Source organism: Nilaparvata lugens, chromosome 8 (assembly GCF_014356525.2).
Source record: "Nilaparvata lugens isolate BPH chromosome 8, ASM1435652v1, whole genome shotgun sequence".
In the NCBI taxonomy this organism is placed as follows: domain Eukaryota; kingdom Metazoa; phylum Arthropoda; class Insecta; order Hemiptera; family Delphacidae; genus Nilaparvata; species Nilaparvata lugens.
In genome coordinates this window covers 29,027,755-29,054,673 of record NC_052511.1, presented here as the reverse complement: position 1 = coordinate 29,054,673, position 26,919 = coordinate 29,027,755, and the positions used below count along the sequence as shown (strand labels likewise).

The 26,919-nt window shown below is 34.8% G+C and overlaps 1 protein-coding gene across 1 annotated transcript in view; it reads right to left on the bottom strand.

Annotated features, from left to right (window-relative positions):
• The window catches only part of LOC111043695 (alkaline phosphatase), a 356,072-nt gene that overhangs the window by 239,421 nt on the left and 89,732 nt on the right, over window positions 1–26,919 (bottom strand). Inside the window, exon 2 of the mRNA XM_039434462.1 lies at window positions 24,211–24,725. Coding sequence (XP_039290396.1) covers window positions 24,211–24,295 — 85 coding nt within the window. The 5' untranslated portion in view covers window positions 24,296–24,725. The remainder of the gene's footprint in view (window positions 1–24,210; window positions 24,726–26,919) is intronic.

Genomic DNA, 26,919 nt, shown 5'->3' with positions numbered 1-26,919 from the left:
TTTTGGTGACCTCTCATGGTGGTAGTTGGCAGGCGAGTGGTTCTCGTTTCTCATTTTTACAATTTTCATTTCCGATTTTTAAATTTGCATAAAATTTGAATATTCTATTCCTCCGCCATTCAAGGCTCAAATAGACCGTACTAAAATATTAAATTATTACTTATGTTATATATTTAATAATTTCTCTGCCTTTGGGCCATATCCAAAACATAGACTATACAACAATTTTTTATCAATTCTTATTATTTGTAGAAATATATAGAAATATATTTGAACCGGCTCACTATTGCTGCCTATCAATTGCTACTATTTGATTGGTGCATGCAAATTATTACAGTATTCATGCGCCCAGTAACCTCCTACTTCCTTCATACATTTAATTATTTTTGTTGGGTTTTTAAATATGCTCTTTACATGCTAAGTAATTTTTTATAGATTATTAGTTGTTTCATACATTACAATAATTAGCCACGTGGGACTTTCAGTTCCTCAAATTGCATACTGTTTTGCCACAATAAATTTCTGCCAAGGTGTTTGGTCAGATTCTACGTTGTATGGCTCGGTCGATCGTTAGGTCGCCGATCAGTAAATATTTATGCCTAACCTCAATTTTCAATATTTTATATAATATTATATAGTAGCAAAATTTATTTCCATTCCTCTTAGGCTGTTGTACAGTTTAGCCAGGACGTCTGATATTATCTAATCTTTACGTTATCATCTTTGGTGATATTAGCCAATTACTTCACTTCGACCTATAAATATTTCAACTAGGGATTTTTATTTATCAATCCAAATTAAATATGTTACAATATATATATATATAATATATATATATATATATATATATATATATATATATATATATATATGTATATATCACGTAATTGAAAAGAATTCTCAGTGACTTGTGTGATAAAAAGTCGAAGCTATAATAGTGAAAAGCCATATTTGAATATGTTTCGGTGGAGAAGGACCTTGAAAATATCAATTTGAATTATTTCAATATGACTTGTGTATATATTTTGTGATGTTGTAAAGGGAATCATTTTATCTAATTATTGAACACAACACATTACGAAGATTAGTATTATATTAAATATCAATTTGGATTGAACGGAATAGACTAGGATTTGCAAGATGATGACAAAGGATTCCAAGTAACTCCTTCATTCTTTGTAAACACCACGCCTTAAAATGCAGCACATCACCAACTCACGTCAATATCGACGATGAAAGAATGTCCAGTCAAAGGTTGGTCCAATATATTGTATCGTAAAGCTCATAAATCATCACTCTTCACAAAGAAGATGTGAGCCCTGGATCGTACTCGACTCCCCTTCAAACTTATATTATATCCCACGTCATACACGGCATTTTCAGGCTCCAGGACAGACTTCAAGTTCACTGGAACTTTGGTCCTCGTCTGTCCGTTAGTTTCTTTCAAAGAATGGGATGTCAAGGATGGGATTTATTGATTGATAAATATCGCAATTTTGTTGATGAGTATGATCTCGGATTTTTTTGAGCTCTCACATTTGAGATGCTATTATAAGTTGGTTTTAATGGTTCTCATTCTCCAGCTTTCGAGAAAATTATTGACTAGAATACATGAATCTGTTGCTGAACTGAAATTTGAGATAAAGTATTTGATGTGAAGATTTATTAGTGATTGATCATTTCAGAATAGTTATCAATGATTTGTAGAATGATACAATAGTTAATTCTTCAATTTTATGAATCTAATTCCATTCATCATACATCTCCTCACGCAAGAATCATGAAAACCAAATCTTATGAAATTGTTCATTAAAAACTGCACCAAGCCTCTTAGAACCGTATTTCTACAAGTAGACATTCGTTACTTTCTGTTACAATCTGCAAATGATTGGAGAATATCAATTCTTGGAATACTATCAAATTCCTTTCGCAGTAATTCCGAGAATTCCTTTTGAATTTGACAGAAAAAGGAAACGCAACTATGATGATGGACTTTTTGAATATTTTCCCTGACTAGAAATAGAGAAAAAAGGAAATATTACGTAAGAAAAGCTGAGGATTCCCAATAATTTGGATCTTATTGGATTGTATGATTGAATTTTCAGTAATTCTTTTCCAGTAAAACCAAAAAATCAAAATTTAGCAGGTAAAACATATTCAAAAATGGGAGAATGTATGATGCTGTGTATGTTGAACAGATGTTAGAACAGTAGTGTGGAAACAGTGCTCTCTTATCGATTGAATATTTTCGGAAAATCGTGGCAAATGAGAAATAGAGACATATTATTCATATTACAATCATTGAGAAAAACTTGTAGAGTGAGAAAACGATTGATAACTGTAGCAACAGGAAGTAAATGAAGATATTATACATAAGAGAAAACGTGAAAAATGAGAGGATTCTGCTGAACAATCAATCTTTGTCATTGCTTTGTGCGAATTTGTAGTACTACTGCTTTCCGCATCATTTATGGAGCGCTGTACTGTGAGCAGCTCTCGAAAAGATGCATAAACATGATGAGCCCGTCATTTTCGACGAGAGGCTTTCTAACGCTGATGATACTTACACCACGACATCCTCATTTCTCAACCTCAAAATAGGCTTAATTTGACAGCTTCAAGCTTTCTTATGCCACCACCTACATGCCAATTCATAGATTGCCTATTCCACATACCTATGATTTTGTAATAGACTAAGTTATTATTTATCAAGGAGAATTTCACACTCAACTCTAAAGATGCTATAGCTCTATAACAATTTATGGAAAGCATCAAATGATGGAATAATACATTTAACTGGAGATAAGAATTGAGACCTCTACAACCCAACGTTCAGTACTTATTTTTCCGATGCATTGTTGCCGAGTGATAAGCCCTGAAAGTGCAAAAACTTGGGAGAAAAACTGTCTTTTCTAAGATTTTACACTTTTAAAAGTGAATATCCCGAAAACTAAGGGTGATATATCAAAACTTTACTGGAAAAACTTGTAGGAAATGCATCTAGCTTAATTTTTGTTCAGTTAGTCATGTCGCTTGAAATGCATTGTTTTTAAGATACAAGCGTGTAAGCCGGAAATTGAAAAACGCATCTTTTAAACTACCTTCATCCCTTGGGCACAAGGGATAGGGATGAGGACTTCTGATATGATTACATTCCAACAAGACCAAATGAAGCTGCAAAGTCAAATATTGTGTTCCAAACGGTTCCTTCAAATTTCCTTGTCAATTGATCTATTGTTGTTGAACAGAAGATTTTACACTCATCACTATAACGGCTGCAACAATCGTAGGGAGTTGCTTGGAATAATAAAATAATACATGGAATTGACAAGAATATGATACGGGTTTTTCCAATCAATCGTTAAAAAGTTATAAGGCCAATAAGATGAAAAAAATCGGAGCTGGAAGGGATTTCTCCAAAATGTGATACCTTAAGTGGTGCGTACAGACTTTCGCTCTGCTCCGCAACCGAACGTCACTCCAGCAGAGCGATTGATGATCGACCGAGCAAGAGTGGTTCGACTGGGGAACGCGAGAAGATCTAACATCTTCCGTAACGTTCATAATGGGTGCGGGGGCGGAGCGACTGTGGTTCGATGGAGGAACGAGGGTGGCACGAGGGCGGAGCGTGCTCGGTGCGGGTTGGAAGCGCGTATATGTGTACGCAGCTTCAGAGAGCTCATACCTAGAAAACTAGGAGAGATATGGAAAAATTTTACAAATAAAACTTGTAGGCTGATTTGTGAGCTTTAATATATTTTTTCGACAAAAAGTTCCAAAAGATGCATATTGTTTGAGATTTATGCAAAAATCCAAAATATGGTACTTTTAAACCACCCCCACCTACTCAGTACAAGGGGTAGGAGTGAGGACTTTTGATATGTTTGCCCCCTTACTATCCTTAAAAGATCTGCAGGTTCAAAAATTGTGTTCCAAACTTTTCTCTCTATACCTCTTTTGAGCATTCGTTGCCTGAGCATTCATTGCCTGGACTATAATAATCCACACAACGTGATTCTCAAATATCCGTATCAAAGATTTTATCAGGCTACTTACTAGCCTACTACATATTTCATAATAACTGTACTGCTTTAAAGGATTCTTTATCAATATTTGTTTAATAAGTGTCATAATAATGTCATATTGAAGCTGCTTGCAGTGTGCTTTAAGTGAGGGACGACGCATCCTGAGACGGACGACAAGCGCACAACAAAGAGGACCGCTGCCTGCCAATCCGGAGCCTACATGGGGACCAGAGCGACGCTGGAAACGCTGCAAACCCGGACCAACTCCACTACTGAGGGCATCACCGACCTCCACACGGCCAGGCAACGACCTCTGTGCCAAACACGGATGCTCAACCGAATAAAGTTATATTGAGTAGAGTTTCTAGTGATTTTTTGATTTTTTTTTTAATTATTATAAACAATAACATTCAAATAATCTTTTACATTGGCTAGGAAATGTAATAAATGTTAGAAATTATTCAAAACAGTCACTCCCTGATGGTAATCTTAGTTAGATAGTGAGAAATCAATCGGATATTTCGAAAAAGGAACTTTCAATTTATAGTCTCTAAGTATTTTTATGAGAGGCTATCTTTTTAAAATGAAGAATCCTCATTGGAGGACAACTTGATTTATATGACTCATAAAACATCAGCCATTCCTCGTAATATGTAAAGATAAGCAAGAATATCTGTTCGAGTATTCTCAACTCAATGATATGCTGACGCTCTTAATATGACTCACAAAACATGAGCCATTCCTTATAATATGTATTAGCATAATATGTATATGTATATTAGCATATTAGCATATTATGTATAATATATAAGCATATGTATTAGCATAATATGTATAAGCAAGAATATCTGTTCGAGTATCCTCAACTCAATGAATGCTGACAGTCTTAATATTCCAGGAACTATTGATCTGTGAGCATGTGAGCCAGATAAATTCATACTGTCCCTGCTTATACTCAAGTGGTGGCAGGCAAAGATTGGATTCTTTGGTTATGAATGATTTGAAAACATTCTCACATCACTTTAAACCAAACAAGGACAAACATGAGTTGTCATCACATACGTTGGTGATGACAATTTTATAGTTCTACTGTGTATAAATAGTCTACCACTTTTCAAATCATCAAGCAACGTTCCTAACCAAGTGTGACCTGTCTTGAGAACAGTTTCGGCACGGTTTAGTGAAGCCGATAAGACAATGGAAGTGGAAACTTGTAATGTGATACGCCATTATTCTTGTCGTCTTCAATTATTGGAGACAAACTCCCCGAGAATTTCGTGACTTCCTGCCGTTTAAGCACTATAACACGTCCGCCATCATATTGTGAGTTACGTAGATCATCTTCAATCTCTATTTGGGCTTATAATGTTATTGATCGTGCTTCCCTAACATACCTTCTCTCATTCCAAAAATTAAGGCGATGAATTTTTTTCTATCGGACTTCTGTTATCTTCAACATCCGATGAGATCTCTCACTCTCACCTTATTCCCTCTATTTTACCTTATTATCACTATAATATTAGTAAAGGGATTCTTTATTCTCCATCCCTGTCCATATAGACTATCCAAAGTTCAAAAATACGGAAATCTCAGTTGCATTTTTATTCTTACATTATAACTCTATTATGAGCACCATTCTCAATTTCTCTCTCTCATAAATGAATAATATTACTTATAACATTCATAAGACATAAGGATGCGTCATATAAATTTATCGAACTGGTTTTTATTCTATATTGATAGTACAAAATCAATGTTGATTTGATGAATAGGTACCTACGTTTCCGTTCATTAAAGCCAATTCCATCATATATGAAGTTTCACTCATTTAAATCAAATGTATGACGATATCGGAATATTCATCCTTCTGTCATTGATAAACAAGTCTTTCCCAATAATTCATGATTTGAGAATAGGAAGTCTCAGGAAATATCAATTTATCCTAAAATTCATTACGACTGAACCCACATTCCAAACAGTCTTCAATAGCCACATAAGGAGACTTACATCTGTACTGGAAAATAATGTGTAGCAATATTTTTATTACCCTGCAAAAGTTTCCTCCACGTACTAAACTGAGTTCTTCTAGGCCTTGTGGAGTTCGACGCAGAGCTGTTAGAAAGTTCAACTTTTCTCAGAGTGGATGGTAACAGATGTTCTCAATCTTGTTGAAGTTGGGCGGGAAAATCCGAAGTTTCCAGGAGATATGTTGGATGAACAACACGGATGCCAACATGTGTTAGATGGTGGGGTTAGGACTCATTTGAGAAGATTAACCTTTGTTATGGGAGCTGGTCAATCAAGTGATGACAGACTCAATCAAGTGATTACTAACTTAACAAATATCTTCTATTTTTGGCCACTTACTTTGTTGTTACATTGTAATATGAATTGGATGAATATCATTTTTGGGAATTGATGTGGTTAGAGGTTTTCTTCAGATATAATGACTTATTATATGTGTAGATTTAGAATTTAAATCTAATTGGTTCTATTCTCTATCCATATAATAGCTGTTGTGATTCAAATAGTATCTCTCTCCACTTAACAACTTTCCATTAATACAGAATCACATTGCAACTTGTTTCTTAAAACTTCTGGAATCTCTTGTAGAATCTGCAGCCACATTACTCCATATCAGAGTGAAGTTGCTCTTGAACGACTCTGGAATACGAATAACGCCCGACCCCTTCAGGGATTGTAGAACACTTGTCTTCTATGCTTTTGCTAGCTTTATACACACGCCTAGCTTCCATACGCCTGACTGGAGTGAAGAATGAAATAATACTTTAGAGATATAATACTCGACTGTGCTGAATGAGAAGTAGACCTACGTGAACTGCTGCAAGCTGGAAGCAATCCGTGACTGATAGAGCTTTTTCTATAGTGGAAGGCACTGTGAAGCATTGGTTGAATGCGAAGCATTGAGAGCTCTGAGTGCTTGAAATGGATCTTTGTGTTTTTTCAAACAATATATTCGAATTTTCAACTTTACTATAGATCCTTCTCAGATCTTACATGGATATGATAAATCTAAGTTCTCCATTAGAATTCTCATAGAAGCGTATTTATAGTTATTACACATGTTTCTTGAATAGTGAACGCTATTGAGTTTCATCATAAATTATTACGCTTATTAATAATAAAAAACCGCTTATCAATTATAAATCAGTGACACAGGTCAAATAATATTTTTTTAAATGTTTCTGTTTCTGGTGGGTTGCACCAACCAGGATCAGATATTTTGAATCATAACTCAACTTAGTAGCGCCAAAACCGAATGAAAATTGATTCTGGCTGGTGTAGACCAGCAAAGTTTTCACTTTCGACTTACTGAAGGCCAAAATCGTTCTCTATCTATTTGTATGTTCGATAAGTACTTTAGAGAGAATTGATCAATCAACTTTGAATTTTGAACTCGAATTCTGCGAACCTTTTTCCAGGTCAAGTTTGTTGGACAACATAATTGACTCACTCCCTCGTCTTTTTTCAGGATATAAATTTTGATTTCATTATTAAGTCAGCTGAAAATAATTGCATGCTATTTCTCTAATTATTTCCATTCATTTAAAAAAGCTTATGCTATTTTAATGAATATTTATTCGTTTTATTAATTATGTTCTAATATAGTTCAATGGACCACTGACAGAGGAAGTATTATGAACTATTATTTGTTCTCTTTAATTCAAGCCATAAGGTTTTAGATGTTTTTCTTTTTTAAGCAAACTTATTTCCAAATCAAAGCTGTAAAAATATTTTTTTTCTCTTCGTTTGTTTAATTAATTTTGTTCTAATTTAGTTCAATGGACCATCCACAGAGTATTATTAACATTATTGTTATCATTCACAAAAGTATTATTAATATTATTGAATCCGAAATATATTTTTTGATACAGTGGAACAGATTGTAAAGCATTTTTTTTTTTTTTTTTTGATACCATAAATCGGCTCACGATATAATATGGGATACTAAGCTGCTCTATATTTATTTATATCTTAAAATCATGTTCACTTTCTTATAAATTTCAGTAGTTGATTCTAGTTTCCTTATATCACCTTATGTTTTCAGACAAGAGATTTATCGACACTAAAAATTAATTTGTCTGGCAGAAATGAATGTGTATTCTAAAAATTATTATTATATTGAACAATCCACAAACATATCACTAATTAACACTTAGGATAGTCTAGCAGACATGGAGTTAAAATGATCTATGAATCAAGTTTTCGAAATCAATCTGATATGTCATAGGCAATAATTATGATTTGATTAAAAATGTATATCTCTAGTCTATATTTGGTATATTTTGTTCAGCCGATAAGCGATCAGTAAGTTAATGATTAGTGTTCCGAATCGTTGCCATGGCCTGTGTTCGAAAATAATAAACATTATCATTATAAAGCTGCGTTTACACCGGAGTTAATAACACGAGTTATTAACAAAATGTTATTAACTTGACTGAATCGTCAGAAATTCATCTTGACAAAAGTTAGTAGCTCCTGTTTCTAACAGAAAATTCCTTGTTATCAATATTATTGACTTCCATATGATTTCATTTAACGAGAGTATTCATATGATGTAACAGCCGGAATAAAAAGCAATAAATTGCTTTCAGATTTGAATTGAAACATGTGTATGATCATTGAAATAATGATCTTCATCTGATCTAATGTAAATAAATTATGATGCGTTTACACCAGAGTTTAAAACAAAAGTTAATAACATTTTCTCTTGGCTGCTAGTTTTGCTATCAACAAAAGTTAATAACTTTGTAACGCGTTGTGTCTGCAGCTGTAGTTATTAGGGAACAGCTGTAGTTGTAGGGTAGGGATGCTGGGCGAGGGGTTTGTGGGGAAGATAGTAACCTGTTATTAACAAAAGTTACCGACTCTCGATGGATAACATAAATCTTGTTAAAATAAATCTTGTTAACATAAATCTTACATTAAATCTTGTTAATAACAAGGATTTTTCTCTTTTTTCAAGATAATTTTTTGTCGATTCAGTCAAGTTGACAACTTTTTATCAATAACTCATGTTATCAATCCGGTGTAAACTCAACATGATGTTATTAACTTTTGTAATTAACATCAGTTGATAACAAAAATGTTGAAAACTTCTGTTATTAACTCCGGTGTAAACGCAGCTTAAGGCCCATTGAAATGGACTGCTTAGTTTTTAACCATATTAAATATATCCACGTTTATCCACATTATTTATCATTTACTATTCTGCAATCATATAATTAGTATTGCATGGTTGTTGTTCAAAATACACGGGCAGCGACCTTGGTATTTATCTTTGTATGAGTGGAGTTTGTTTGAAAGTTCGATTGATAAACAGATTATCTTGCTAGCTTACAGTATTTTTATCCTGGCATAATAATATCGATGAAATTTTCTTAGGTTGACTCAAGCACAGACAGTTACATGGACATTGATTACCTATATGCTTGTAAGACATGCCACATAGTTATTGAATATTAGGCTACTTACATAAATTTAAATTATTGAATGTTTAAAACTAAAAGCTGATAAACTGAAAATAATGGATTGGTTCACTATTTATGGATTTCTTATTCCTAAAAATGGATTCTGATATCTATTCCGTTTGGATTGCTCTTCATGTGATCTGTAAAATGTAACAATATTGTTTGTCCTATGTCGTAAGCTACCAGATGGAAGGAGTGGATCCTGTTGTTTTGCCCTGTCATTTTTATTATAATGTGTCTCATAATACTTAAAAATTGTTTTTAAACATATAATAATAAGCATAATCACTATGAGTACAGTAGGAATATAATTTATCATATCTTATTCCTCTACAACGTCGTTTTAAGCTGTCGTACTCATATTCGTACTATCGGAGTCAGGCTGTTCCCATCTGATCTGCTGCGACTTATCTAATTGATGTGTAGATAACAAGTTGAATTGATAACTGTAATAACTGAGTCTTCTACTCGGCGCCCTTAGTCTGTCACTATCACCCATTATTGAACTTTCATCATTTTGTAAACATCTATTTATCTCGGTCGTTTTCTGTGTTATTTCTTTATTTTCTATCAATGCGAGAGTGGGTCTAGGTGCTTCCCGTGGCAGCTTCACGGAACGTGTATTTATTTATTATTATTATTTTTTTTTCTGCTTATCCGGGTTATATATATATATATATGTATATTTCAACTTAGATGGGACTTGTATTTGGATGGGGCTCCATGGGCGGATTGGGGGTTACGGGCGGCCGCGTTTTACGAGCAAAGTATTTCTTTATTTTTTTTCATTACAAATTTCTTCCCATTTCTTCTTGCAGATAAAAACCTTATTTACTTATAGTGGATTTGATGTCATTTAGAGATGCTCATCTGGATGATTACAGACGTATTGAATGTAAGAGTGTTGAGGCTTTTGAGGTGAACAACTTTTTCTCCAATAGTGAAAATGACCTAAAGTTCATATATTTGAATATCAGGAGCTTCAAAAAAATACGAGGAGCTTCGATAATTACATAACTTATTTGCATTTTGCATACATATTTTATTGTTTCATTATTGACAATTCAGCAGCTGCTGGGGTATCCTATTTCTAGGATTAATTGAGTGTCCTTCGTTCATTCCCTGTAGAGCCAAACCTCCTTGAAGACGTTTTTCATCCTCTCCCACTCCTGTCTTTCTTGAGCGACTCTCTTCCAGGTTCCTCCGCCGCATACTCGTCGGAACTCCTCGTACCATCGGTAATTTGGTCTTCCTCTGCTCCTTTTCCTTGTTCAAGGGTACCAGTCCAATATTCCTCTTGTCCATCTTTCGTCTCTTGTTCGAGCTATATGGCCAGCCCAATTCCATTTTCTTTCTACAATTGTTCTGCCAATATCGTCAATTTTCGTCACATTCCTGACCCATGTATTTATTTTCTGTCCTACCTTGTCACCCCAATCATTATCCTTTCCATCGCTCTCACAGTAGTTCTAAGCTTCTTTATCAATTTCTCATTCAGTGTCCAAGTTTCACAACCGTACAATATTGCTGGAATGACGCACATTTGGAATAATTTTATTTTCCTACTCATGTCGATTTTTGATCGAAACAGGTACTTGAATCGATTGAACATTGACCAGCCCAACGCAACTCTCCGGGTGATCTCTCCCCATTGACTGTCTCTTCCAATCTTCTGCCCCAAGTAGATAAAATTTTTAACATTTTCTATTAGTTCTTCCTCCAGTGTTATTTCCTCTTCTTCGCAGTTGAATGTCATGACTTTCGACTTGTTAAAATTCACCTTCAGTCCAATTTTCTTTGTCTCTCCGATTAGGTCCATCAGCATGTAGCGAACTTCTTCTGTGCTACTTCCAATTAGCACAACATCATCTGCAAATTTCAAGGTGTTCAATTTTCTACCATTGACATTTATTCCACTCTCATTCCAATTCAGATTTCTGAAGCATGTTTCAAGGACTGCGTTGAATATTTTGGCTGATGAAATGTCGCCTTGCCTCAATCCTCTTCTCACTTCCACGACTTTTCCTTTTCCTCTCAATTTAAACTCGATTTTCATTCTGTCATAGATGAACTTGAATAAATCTAGATATTTCCCACTTATACCAAGTCCAGAGAGTGTTTCTAATACGGATTTTGTTGTGACACTGTCGAACGCTTTTTCAAAATCTATATATAGCAGAACCAGAGGGAATTTATAGTCTTTCGAGTTCCTTATCAGCTCCAGCAATACAAGTATGTTGTCCAGGGTTGAGAAAATCTCCTTGAAGCCAGTTTGATCGACAGAAGTTGATTCAGTCAGGTAATTGTCTATCCGATGCGTTATAACCGATATAAATACTTTATATATACTGGATAGAAGACTTATCGGCCTATAGTTCTTAATTTCCTTCCTATCACCTTTCTTGAAAAGCAGTATCAGGCTGGTTTTTAACCATATTTCTGGATTTCTGGCGCACCTGAGACATATATTGTATAGCTTTGTCAATATTTCGATGACAGCATTTCCGCCTGCTTTCAGGTGTTCGTTGGTGATTCCATCCGGGCCGCCTGCTTTCCCTTCCTTTAGGCGATCAACTGCTCGCTTCACCTCGATTTCCATAATAGGCGGGTATTCTTCATCTTCGTTCCTCTGCTGTTCTTCACTTCCTGAACCAAAAACGTCCTCTTCACATCCATCGGCATGGTAGAGCTTCTGATAATAATCACAGATGATTCCTAATATTCCTTACTCCTAATATTCCTAATATTCCTCTCACTTCGATTCCACCTTCATTCTTCATAGCGATCATCGTGTTTCTACCAAGTTGCTGTAGCCTATTGAATTGCTTGATGCTATTGCCGAGCTTGATAGTCTCTTCTAAATCGGATATTTTCCTCCTGTTTGTCCATTCGTTCCATTTTCTCCTTATAAGCTTTGAGGTTTCGCTGAATTCAATCTTTTCTCTTCCAAATCGTTTCAATTTCCTTCTTTTCTCCAGTAATTTACTTATTTCCCTTGGTAGTTTCCTTTTCTTGTTCTCTTTTTCTTTGCCTAGCATTTGTCTTGTTTTTCTAAGAGCGTTTGTCAATTTCTTTGTAAGCATCTCTAAATCATCGAATTCATCAATCGTTTCTTCAATCAAGTTCATTTGTAGTTTCTCCTCAAACGCTAAACTTTTCAAAACGTCTGTACTTAGTCTTGTGAATCTTTTTTCCTGATATCTTCTTCGGTTTTCTTTTACTTTTAACTCAATTCTTACAGGTCTATGATCACTTCCGGTATTTATTTTGTCTTCTGTATCCACATCCTGAACAATACACTTCTTATCCACGATAAAAAAATCTATTTCATTCCTTGTTGCACCGTCTGGGCTCACCCAAGTCCATTTTCTTTCTTCATTTTTCTGGAAAAATGAGTTCATTATAAACATGTTTTTGCCTTCAACATATTCAACCAGTCGCTCTCCACGTTCGTTCCTGTCGCCGTATCCATATTTTCCAACACATCTCTCTCCATCGTTCTTCCCTATGATATTCATTACATGAATATCAATAAGAATAAAACTTGTGTTCTTGTGGGTGACAGTAACGCTAACATATTGCAGACAGATAATAAAACTCAAAGATATCTAGACATGATGTTTGAAAATGGATTTATGAGCGGTATTGATGAATATACTAGGGTGCAAGGGAACAGTAAATCACGTATAGACCATGTTTTTATCAGACACGACAACTATAATTGCCTGAAAACAGCGGTTGTAAAGACGGATGTGACTGACCATTACAGTATTGGACTAGAGATTTCGAAACCAATAATAATCAATTTAGTACAAAAATACGGAGAATACATTGACAAAAAATCTTCACATGAATTTATAAGCAATTGTAATTGGAGGGCTGTTACTAATGAACAAGAATTAAATTCATCCTGTAACATTTTCTTCTCCATTTTAAGAAACTTTATAGAAAATCTAAATTCAGCAATAGGGAGGTAAAACTGAAGCCCTGGATGACGGAAGGTTTAATACGTTCAATTAGAAAACGGGACAATATAAGTAAACAGCTTAGGAACCAGCCCTTCAATCAACAACTTGAAAACTATTATATCAATTACAGAAATAAACTGAATTCATTGATACGGAGAACCAAGACCCACTACTACAAAACAAAAATTTTCGATTCTAAAAATAATCCAAAACTATTCTGGCAGACTGTGAATGAATTGTCTGGTAAAAGAAAAAACAAAGACCCCTTTCCACTGGACCAGTACACGGCAAGAAAGACATATCCGGGGGACAAAAGAATGCATGTAGCTGAAGAATTCAATGAATATTTTTCCAATGTGGGAAGTAACTTAGCTGATAAAATAAACCCTATGGGCCCACCGCGGTAGTAAATGACTCAGAATATGCAGTAGACTCCAGATTGATCCTACACACTATCGACAAGACAGAGTTGCTTACTTATGTGAACATTCCCTGCGAGGCGGTTCGGCTCCTGGGTATGATTGTATTTCTGCTGCTATCCTGAAATCCCACTCTCAAAGCCTATCTGATCCACTTCATCGTATCATCAACTTGAGCATCGCTTCGGGCGAGTTTCCTGACGCCCTCAAAATTGCAAAGGTGATTCCATTGTTCAAATTAGGAGACATAACTAAGAGTTCAAACTTTCGTCCAATCAGCCTACTTAGCGTATTTTCCAAAATTCTTGAAAAAGTTATAAAAGACCAATTAACAACATACCTTGAGAGTAATAGATTATTAACTAATTCTCAATATGGTTTTAGAAAAAAAATATATTTCAGATGCCCTCTTCACTATAAACAGAGATGTGAATTTTGCCTTGGGAACTAATGGAAAATGTGCATTGATATTCTTGGATCTGACCAAGGCATTCGATTCTGTGGATAGGGAAAAGTTGCTCAAGAAAATGGAACTGATTGGGATAGAGAGAGACTCATTCAATTGGTTTAAATCGTATTTCAGTAACCGTAAACAGTTTACTGTTATAAATGGAGGAAATAGCCAGCTGAAACAAGTAGCATATGGGGTAATTCAAGGAAGAACCCTAGGTCCATTATTATTCTTGATTTATGTAAATAACCTTGCAAGATTGAACTTAAATAGCAGGATCTATATCTTTGCAGATGACGCTGCTGTTCTGGTTAGGGGGCCTGACTGGGAATCCGTACTGAATAGGGCAAAGAGAGATTTGGCATCATTAAAAACATGGTTTGACCATAATTTACTGACACTCAATGTCAGCAAGACAAAGTTCATGCCGGTCTCTCTGAGAGATGCTAGCGACACCTCAGTTGAAGGGGTCAAACTGCATACATGTGGTAACATTAACAATTCCTCTTGTAACTGTGAGTCAATTGCAAGGGTAGACTCTTATAAATATCCAGGTGTGATTATTGATAATACATTCAACTGGTCTGCACATGTTGCTCTTCAGAACAGCAGACTAAGAAAAATGATTTATGTTTTTAGGAAACTTGGAGAATATTTGAACAAGAACGAAATCCTAACAATTTATTACGCATTTGTTCAATCAATTATTGGAGGAGGAACCCTAGCTTATGGAGGAGGATTCAGATCTATTTTGAGTCCTCTATTCATTACACAAAAACTGATTCTAAAGGCTGCACTTGGAAGGCGTTGGGACTACTCAACTGAGGTGGTTTTCGCGGAGATGGAGGTGCTTGATGTCAGGCAATTATACATTAGAACTTTGGCAACATACACATTCAAAAACTATTCTGACATATTCAATACTATCACTCATAATTATACAACAAGGAGAGTAATACATAATAATATCCAAATGCCAAGGATAAATAATACCATCTTCACTACTAATTCATACTACATAGTCCATGTTCTGTTAAAAAACTTACCTATAGCTGTAACAGACTTCATTACTATAAAATATCTGCATTCAAAATAGCAATTAGAAGGTGGATTCGGGGTATCGGTAGAGGTGAGAGTTGTGAAAGATTGATTACTTCAGAATTTAGATTCTAGGGCTGGATTGAAATGAGCTAAAAAACTAATAAAATCATAAGACTTTACACATTCTATCACTGGTCACTATTACAAATTTTATTCATTATACTGGCTATTTTTCTGAATCTCCTGATTCTCTCTTTTTGAGGTGTGTGTGTGTGGTGTGTGTGTGTGTTGTGTGTGTGGTGTGTGTGTGTGTGTGTTTGTGTGTGTGTGTGTGTTTATGTGCGGGTGTTGGCGTTTTCCACGCCTTTATGGGTGATCTGTTTCTTCGTCTGTTTGTTGGGTTTGGATGGGTGAACGTTACTTATGGGTGGGCGTGAAGGGGTTTCTTTGGTTTCTAGGGGGTGGCATAGGGATAGGGGGGAGAAATTTAGTTTATTTCTTGGTGGGGGGGGGGCTTAGTGTCACTATTATTGAAATGTCAACAAGCTTAACCAATCTATACAAGTACTGCGAAATATATATATGCCTATTCCTACCTTAGACTCATTCTCGCACACATGCAGTAATGCCTCTGCGAGAGTAAATATTTCTTAATATATATTCGTATATCTGCTGTCATTCCTGTGGTGCTGACATTGCCTTAATTTTCCTTTGAAATTCTGTATCGAAATCATGTATCACATGACCACTTTCCCATTCGAAAAAATTAAGTTGGATTCAAAATGAAGCTGGATTCGAAATGAAGTTGAATCCATATGACGGATCCAAGATGGCGGACAAAAGCTTTGAAGCGACAAAAAGTATTTTTTTTTTTTTATTGAAATAGGATCCTCATGGAACCTACTACTGTAATACTGTATTATCATACTCTTGTGAAAGATTTCAGATATCAATACAACAGTTCATGAGCAAGTTCGCCAACCTAGGGGGTCTCTAGTAATATCCTCATAGCTCTCTGCTTCGATTTTGCTTCTTATTCAATATGGGATGCAAAGTAATATGAAATTTCAATTTCTATATTTATTTTATTAGATGAGGTTGAATAAGATTTCACACTGTTTAAAATTGAAAATGTAGCTCTACAAAATTTCTTTTCAACCCATGATTGAAAATATACATGTCATTTCCAATTCCGCGTCGCGCAGCTAGCAGAAGACTATTATGGCTTGGTACAGCGTTCTCTAGCCTTAATATAATGGGCCACTACTCAAATAAAATAGTAGAATTGACTACCTAAATAAAAATAAATTAGATCTTATTCCATCGTATCAATAATCCCTTTGTAAGTAGGCGAAGCCCATTTCCTCCATCATAACTTGATTAGTTATCGAGCCATCAACAGCCTGGACCCATGACAGTCACGCAACGAGATTATTGCCAATCCTATCAAATAGGCCTAATTATAATTGACTTGTGCCATCGGTTGATTAGGCTGCGCAAAGCCAGCTAGATTTCACGTGCGCTATGAGATTAGTGCAATGTCAACCTATAACGGAGCAATGCTGCTGATAAGATTGTTAAGGAACCGCCAGAAACAAACTATTGGATTTCCGCTCTTACTACTCACTATCCCTATTTCTCTTTGATCCTTTCAGTAGGTTCATAGAGCCAGGCAGATCCTTACTTTAAACGATAACTTTGTCCATAGAGTGCAAAGTTGCTTTATCCATTGGAACGTTCTATCAGAAGATTATAGGTTCGTGAGTGGAGGAGTTTTAATTGAACTATTTTGGAATACTGTGATGATATTGTAGTGTGTTCCAATATGTTGGTTGTGCCTGGACGTCACTTGCATAACATTTTAGGTTTGTCGCAGATTATTGGGACGCAACGCGACGTGACACGGAGTGACGTGAGTCGCCTAGATGATTTAATACCATATATTTTTATGTTCATATGTGCTAGCTCCATCTTAATGTGAACAATAGAATACGATCATATCATTATGCTATTAGATAGGCTATCAGACTTACTTCACAGTGCGGTTAGCGCGACTAGGTAGCGCTACAGACTGATGAGTGCCAGGCTATCCTGGCCTGGCAAGCCAAATCAAAGATTACAGCAAATGAAACTATTCAAACATTCCCACCCAGAATGTTCTCCAATTTGCTAACTCTCACCAAAAGCTGATTCTCACCCTATCGGAAGACATTCTGGCGGTCGAGTCAGCGAGAAATCGGTAGATGGAAAAACGGCCATTTTCAAATAAGCCTGATCTCAGGTACATAAATAATCCTAACGAAAAAAGACAATGAATAGTCCTGTATACTCCATTAATTTGCTATCAATAGAATTGAAGTTTTGTTGATCAGAGTGATAAATGAGTACTAGCAAACTGTATGTAATCCAATTTAACAAAGTGAATTGAAAGACCTTTTCAATTCTGCAATCAATAATCCATCAATATTGATTATCTATTCTAATCTATTCCCGAATGATCAGTATAGTAAGGACATCGATAGTAAGCATAGCAAGCAACAGTGGAATGCATTTGCCCAGACTCATAAACTTTACCAACGTAGGTGTGGTGAGTGGTGTATCTAATACGTCAGCCTGTGGTTAGTTAAGGACCGGCCACACTCTGTGGTTCGATGACTCTGATTGGTTGAATTATGCTTGTGGCAAATTCGAAACCATCAACATTCCAATTTATGATTTGTGGCCCCGGCCGAGCTAGACAAAGACAGTTCTGTTTACTAGGTGTTTAGCATTGATTTAGTCTATAGAGAAACCTCTATATATGATAATGTTAGCCTTGTTTGATTACAGCTACACATTCTTCCACATCAAATCAGTTATTTGAACACTAAATCAAGTTTAAAGCACGAAATATTGTCTCTTCAGACTTATACGTTTCTCCTGAAAGTACAAAAAAAGTCCTGGATGGGGAAAATTGTACTAGATTCATGATATTTGTAGCCTACTTAACTATTCACTACGAGCAGTTACGAGTAGCTACGCCTTAAAACTCGTAGTTCATTACGAGTTGAAGTCAAGCATAATTGTTAATTAAAACTCTTAACCGAAATATTGTTAGGTAAAGTAATGTAAACAGAATATATCATGGAGAAATATATCGAATTCTCCAAATGAATTCTCACTTCATACTGTTATTGATAAATAATTGATATATTTGATAATAATAATATATGAAGTAATTCCTATTCAAAACTTTTTACTTGTTAAATCTTTGATGGATGTTGTGATGTGATGTTATTTGAACAGTTTCCGAATATGTTTTGATTGAACATTTCAATGATTCAGGAATCTCCCAATATACTGTACTTAAAGATGTATAGAAATAAATAGTACAATGGAGAAATTTTTTCCAAAAATTATGTCCCTTGTATCAGTGTTATAGAGGTACAACAATACACATGCCTGAGCGCCATACATTGGCTCAGGATGCCCTAGTCTAGGCCCTGCTTGCAGTTCATCATCCGTGCCATGACATACAGCCATAGTCTACGTACACACCAAAGTATCAGTTGATCAGCGTATCCAATCAATTGCTGGTGCTTTGATCAAGCTTATCTAGTTTTAGTAATGGAGGCCCTTTGTTGTCGCACTTGGGTGAACGACAACATCAATAGTAAACCTATCAATTGAGCGATCAGTGTGGGCTCTTCATGTTAGAAAGTCATTTTGAAGCCTCCAGTTTATCCTGTTTTTGAAAAGAAAGTATGATTTGGTTTTGAATTATTCTTCTAATTTCATTGTTCTATAGAATTACAAAAATCAATAATGTATAGTTTTTATGGATCATTTCATATTTGAATCAATGAATGTATACTATATATAAAAATATTTCCTAAATCAAAAAGCATTGGAATATTATGCTCCAATTGCATCAAATAATTGAATATCAAAAAACGATTGACATTAGACAATGTGGCTTTCTCTCATGCTGCAGTCGACCTGATTCAACTATAACAATGAAATCATCTTCCAGTGCAAATGATATTCATATGAGTTTCAATATATCTAGTCTCCAGATTCATCCTTGAAATGTTTAACTAAATGTAAAAGCCCCAAATAATATTATTTCTCAAGCATAAAGTTTATTGATAGGAATGATCAAACACATATACAAAAGTATAGCATAATAAGAGTGGTTTCACCTAAGAATATTTTTAATTTTCTTTTTCTCTCTTTGATATTCTACTGGAAATAGAACATGGTATAATACTTTCTCAGCCATTCATAATGAGAAAGAATAATTTTCCATTTCCCATCACTTCGGAGACATGATAAGTGATCAATATTTGAAAGACGCCTGAATAACTCTCAAAAATTGAATTTCATAATCACAAGAATGCCCCGAGCGATCTCACACCTCTCAGCTCTCAAACATAAAATAATAAGTAGGATCTAAATTACAGTTGGTTGGAATTAGAGAAAGCATCCCAACATTCATTAAAAGAAAAATAATTTATTAGTCTGAGAAGACGAGAGACCACTTCACAGTGGTGAAATGATCATTTCCTCTTGAAAATAAATACTGTTGAAAGAAGAAGGAGGAAAGGGGTTGATGCTCACTCGACAGAACGGAAAGTAATGCTTGACCGAGATGGCCAAGTGTACAAAATTCAAGAGCTCTCCTCACAAAGAATGCTTGAGTGGAAGAGAGAAAGAGAATGAGAGAGAGCGCGTGAGTAGCCCTCTGGAATGCATTAGGACTCAATTATGTTTGCTGGAATCATCAACATGTGAAACCCCGGCTGAGAAAAAATGTCTGTATAAATAATTTTGAAATATTATAATGATGTTGGTTCTGCAATTCGTCATGTGCATTGTGCATCACTAATTAAGTATTTGAATAATCTTGGTTACATTAGCCTAGCAGTATCTTAGAACTTGAAATGTGACTTGAGAAGAAGTTGTGAGAGGATATCTGTGAACTCTTATTATTTATTTATTCACCCTTAGAGTAATTGAATAATTGAAGTTCATTAATTTGCTGACGTTCTTTTAGCAAAGATTCTTGAACTGACACTTTTACACAAGAATCTCACATTATTTTAGATACTTGAGAAATTATATATTATATAATCTAAATAGATCAATCAATCTATTCAAATGTATTGTACTCATGTTAGAAAAATCGTATTATCTTCTCAAGATGAGTAATCTGGGAAGAGCATGAAGACATGATTGTTATGGTTATTACTTTACAACCTTCACTAGTACACAATGAGTTTTGAAGAATATTACAATAAATCAATTTTTTCCAGTCTAGGACAATAACTAAGAGAATTGAATTTCTTATTATTGTATTCTCTTAATTGGACATTAATGGCCCATAATTAATCATTGATCTTCTTTTTTGAAGGTATTCTTGCAGCGCGCGTTTAATAGTTTTATAGCAACTGACCCCTACATCAGCTTATACTACCTACTCAAGATAGAACACCAACTTCTAGCCGGTGTGAGAGCTGGAGCGGTAGCTTGACAGCCTTGTCACTGTGGTTGCATTCACAAACTTAGATGACAACAAGACTACATACAAACTGCGAAAAGGTGAGTCCAATTCACACAAGTCTATGCATGATACTCTACACATACACATATCTCACAACTCGTTACATCCTACTCATTCTCAAATCTTATTACAATAAATTTCAACCGACTGAATATTCCAGCCCAGCCCTAAAATCAAAGTACGTCGTCTCTTGATGGGAATGCTTCGTGGAATGATCGTGATCTTAATACGATAAGAGATTATATTCGAATGGACATCGGATATTGATATTACCCTGGTGTAGTTTTCTCTCTTATCATTGTTGAGTCGGGTTTTCAGCTTCAAATAAGATTTCCGGGAATGGACCTTATCGCGGAAACGGTTCATCTTCCGTTGTCACTCCGTCTCATCTCTCTCACTCATGTTTCTCTCTCACTCACGTTTCTTTCTCCTTCTTTCTTTCAATCCTCTTCTCTAGTCTTCCTTTAACTCTCTCATCAGCCCCCACTTACGTCATCCCTCACACCACGTTTATTCATTTGAAGAACTTCACTCTCTCATTATCTGTCCAATCTATTCACAAAATGTTACTCCCTTTTTTCTGCTTTTTATCATATCTTCTTCGTCACTGTATTATTTATACCTTCTCGTCATCTCCATTATTCCATTTCAAACCATCAGCTTTTCACAGTCTCTTTCTTGAAAACTAGTAACTTCCTCATTCATTCTTTCCACATGTCTTGCTTTCTTCCTCTACCCTATTAATACTCTCACAATATACTTGTCATTTTCTATCTCACTCTTCTCTCATATATCATGCTGAAATCTTGTCTCATTATACCATAATTCCTCTCCTATTCACTTTTTATTCATTCACACTGTTATTCCCTGTCTCACTTTTTCCTCTAATATCTTAACAGTTTCTTTTCCCATCCTTCACCTCACCAATCTCACTCTCACTTTCTCTCTCATCCGACCCCGATATCTCCCTCGTTTTCTCTGTTTCTCCCATTCAACAGAGGATTTTCCAATATCCCTGTGTGAGAGTGAAGCACATTGATGGTTTGAAGCTCCTCCAAACCGATTTCTCTCTGCTTATAGTAGAAGAAAACGTCCCACATATTAGAAGAAGACGTCTAACCTCGGATATCTTCATTCAGAAAGATTCGTCTACACGTTTCTCACCACCTCCACCCAACAGCGACGTTTAAACACGCTTTTCACTACTAAAATGTGAATAAACCGTTGGGTGTGATGGAGTTGAGATCTTTAAAGCCTGGCGCTGCCGTCGCTTAGCAAACTTGTACCCAGCATTTTGGAGTCTTTTGAATCAAAAACCTCTATCCAGCTTACGCTGTTCATTCACTTATGGGTCCTATTCAGAATTTAAATTGTTCCTGGTTCAACACATCATGTGAGTTCCAAATTTCAACAACTTTCCAATGAGAGCAGTTTAAATGGATTAAGGAAATTGTTGTTATAAAATTTTGCTGGATAGTTACAGTTGAATCAAATCCAGTATAATCATATAATAATATCCTGGAATATCTGAGATTGAATAACGCGCGTTCAACATTATGAATAAACAATTATCAAAATGATAGAGTATGTAGAATCGTGATATAATTTGGTTGCCAATTTTGTAGCATTGAATTTTCAAGCCGATTCATGGGTTTCTCTATTTTCTAAACTCATAATATACCAGTTCCCATTACCAATTCAATATGCTACAGCAGTTTATATGTAGAAACTCCAATATAATAAGAGAGAAGAGAATTTCAATCAATATCCTCTGCAGTATGGAGAACTTCAATGAGTACTACTAGTAGTTCTGTGAACAGTAGACCTCGCGCAGTTATAAACCGCAGCGTCCTCTTATACTGTTCATCAGAGTAAATCCTGTCTGTATGTCGCGTCGGCGAGATATCGGTGTGAAAACGGCTAATGGCTGTTGGGGTTTGTGTATCGAAAATGCTAACATCAAAAGTTAATCTCCTTCAACATAGATATGTAGACATACTGTCAACAGGACAGCCCGAGTTCAAAGCAGAGAAAGTTCGAGTGACAATGCTATGTTATTTAAGTTATCAATTATTGCATGCGTTATTGCACGCAATCAATAGTTCATTTATTTATTTATTTATTCACAATGGAAACTACAGGTTCCCCCAAATATGTCTCCTTAATAATAAAAATTGTACAGATTCAAATGAAAAAAGAAAATAATGATAAAAATAATATGAACTTATGCAATAATAAATAATACAAACAACAAAAATACCACCTAATTCAAAAATGAAAAATACAAAGATTTCGAATACTTATGAGAAAAGTAAAAATGAAACAAATTGAGAATTCTAAATTCCAAAATTTATAAAAAAATTGAAGAATATAATAACATTTAAACATTCAAACATTTAAACATTTAAACATTTAAACATTTAAACATTTAAACATTTAAACATTTAAACATTTAAACATTTAAACATTTGAACATTTAAACATTTAAACATTTAAACATTAAAACATTTGAACATTTAAACATTTAAACATTTAAACATTAAACATTTAAACATTTAAACATTTAAACATTTAAACATTTAAACATTTAAACATTTAAACATTTAAACATTTAAACATTTAACATTTAAACATTTAAACATTTAAACATTTAACATTTAAACATTTAAACATTTAAACATTTGAACATTTAAACATTTAAACATTTAAACATTTAAACATTTAAACATTTGAACATTTAAACATTTAAACATTTAAACATTTAAACATTTAAATATTTAAACATTTAAACATTTAAACACTTAAACATTTAAACATTAAGAGAAATGCCAAACCGTCGACTTGAATCTTAGACCTCACTCCGCTCGGTCAATAACCTAGGGAGAGTACCTCTTCAAAACAGTTGTTGACTACTGGCAACTAAATTAATAATTTTGTCAGGTTGGCATTAAGTTGAGATGGCAGAGATGGTAGAACTTCTACTTTGTGCCTCAGAAGCCAAGTTACGAGCGGTGGACAGTATATATCTGTATCCTACCGTTTCTGTAAAAATACAGATATAGTCAGCTGATTAAAAGTGAATTGCTCATGTTCGCGGCGCGTATATCTGAGCACACCATAATAATTATCACCTTGAGTATCATAGAATCGTTGATCTTGGAATTCATGTTTAAGATTATTAGTATATTTGCAGTTCTCCAATCTTGATAGAAACGAGAAAAATGGCATTATTTGTACATGCAAAACAAATACGTAATATATCCAGCACTTACCTAAGTAGGTAGCGCACAGTATACACCGGCAGTAGAATACTCCATAGAAGGTGGCAAGCCACAGTAATAAGATTGATAACTGCATCACGTCTATAAGAGAGTTGAGCTAATCACTGAATCACTCCAACGTTCCACTCAACTTTGGACACATTTCTACTCAGAATTGATAGAGATTGAATGTAAAATGCAAGGAAATGATATTGCTTCTAGATATTTATGATTTCAGACAAATTTCAGGTGAAATTGAGCATTGGAACAAGTCCAATATGGACACTATTATGGAACTCGTTTTATTTTGAGTATAATTATCCCCTGAAATGATATATGAGTTTGAATCCGTACTCTCTAGTATCGGTCGTATCATCATTTATTATCACTAATGACCGGGAGAACCGATTGGGTATCTAATTTATAATCTGGGTTTCAACCACTAGAAGTTCACAGTCCAGTATTTCGTTGCAGAGTTCAATGCAGAGTCAATCTGGGAGAGAACAGCAATTTGTTGATCTCGATACCTGCAACATAATCAAACAGAATATGAATAAAGACTTTCATACACGAATTAAATTACAATCATGATGATCTATCCACAATATCACAAAGGCTTTAATGAAAATATTGAAATCACTTTACAGAAGGTTGATTCCAGTTTAATTTCTTGATAAAACACAAAATAAAAGAACAATAACAAGATGACATTTATACAAAAACATCTAAGCTTCATGATGAGGTGAGCTGAAGATAATGAAAGGAGGAAAGTTACCTCGTCTACTATGATTTCCCATATAAGAGGCAGGTAGACGGTGAAAATAAAGGACTAAAGAGGAGTTGAAAAGAGAAAAATGGGTAAGGAATGGAAAAAAGAGAGAATTATGCGCTAAAAAATGTGTAACAGGCGAAACTCTATTATATTTTTCCTTCTTTGATTAGTTTGATGAATTAGTGTTCTAGACTCCAATTTACTATTGATAATATGGCATCACAATATAGTTCCAATGGTTTCCAAATTCATACAGGAATTTGAGACGTGCAAGCTGTATTGATCATATGATAATATGATCTGTTTCTCTTTCCTTTTCATATATATTGGAGAGTTTAACTTCAACTGAAAGATTTAGCTTTGATTTCCTGATAGGCGAATCAATCAAACAATCAAGGCAGGAATATTACTGAAGAATCGTACCGCAATATTGTACTGAGGTTCAAATAAAATCTGTTGAAAAAGACCAATGAAAATTCAGTTTTTTCATTTTGCATTCAAGTTGCAAGCAGCCTCCTCATTTTGCCTAAGATATTGAAAAATCTGATCAACATTTTTAAAGTTCAATCAGTCACATCGGTAATGGAGTCACTTCTGCGTCCACGAAACTCTATTTGTATCGATCGATTCCCTAATTCTATTTAAGTCTTTTCTCGCAAGATTCTCAGTCTCATCTATCCTTTAGTTCAGCGATTGCTCTTCTGCTCCTTCTTCTTTTCTACTCGAAAAGGCTTTCAAGCTGATAACTAAGTCGCCAGTAATGCAGCTAAGATCTAATTACCTTTTTCTCGAAAGGGGAAATTCTCAGTACAGTTCGTAGCCACCAGGAAAAATATCGAGTTTCTATCAATGTGGATCAAAGCTGAGAAGGTCTTTCTTGAAAGTGAAAGAAGATTCCAATTAATTCTCTCTGACTCTGACGACCTCATTGATGGTGGATAAAGATGATGTACTACAAATACTATTGTCATTTCAGCTTCATGAAACTTTTTAAAATGATACAGGAAAACAAACTCATGGAGTGGTGTGTTAAACGTTGGGGTTTCCTAGGAGAACATCGATTATCATTTTTGTGATTGAATTGAGAACTCAGCTATTATCAATAAAATATAATTATCTTGATTCTTCTCACCAATCATGCCATTTTAATAAGTTATACATTCATTCGATGAAGCAATACTTTCAAATTTGTGATACGACACTTTTCTCTCATCAGTTTCCAGATATCTTAAAAATCGGTTCAAAACTAATGATTCTGCACGGATCATATCACAATTTCACAAATTTTTGCGAATCCCACTCTACAAAATTGAGTAAATGGAATTATTATTGAACATTGTATTGTGTTTGGGACGATGAAAAATCATTCATCAATATGATCTTCATTTTCTTTTCTTCACTTCTCTTTTCATCAATTATCTTTTCCATCTCAACCAGTTCAGTGCTGCTTTCATGGGGAGAATAGAACTTGATTCTTATAATTAAGTACACCATTTTTCGATAATTCCAATAATTTATCTTCATTTTCATTATTCATCTGCTGATTCTAATAATAAAAAGCTTTTTGATGGAAGAATTCTTCAAAACTAACTGAGTTTAAAAACTCTTGTTTTTGTTTTTTTTAAATACAGCTAATAATGCTCAAGTTCGCTACAAGAATCGGGAAGTCCTATCGAAAATAACGTAAAGCAACAAGATAGAGTATTAGCTTCTGTAACAAGTTTCCGTATTATTTTGTATTGGTGTATACCTAGTCTCATCTTCTCGGCTCACAAAGATCATTCTGGTTACATTCTGTCCAGAGCAGAGCAGAGGACTAAGCAGCCGTTCTAAACGAAACCCGCAGCACAAAGACTTGAGCAAAACTCTTTTTTCCTCTCATAATCGAATCCGGGGATATTATTCTCTTTTGTGATGGCAGCTTGAAAGGAGCATCATATCCATTTCGT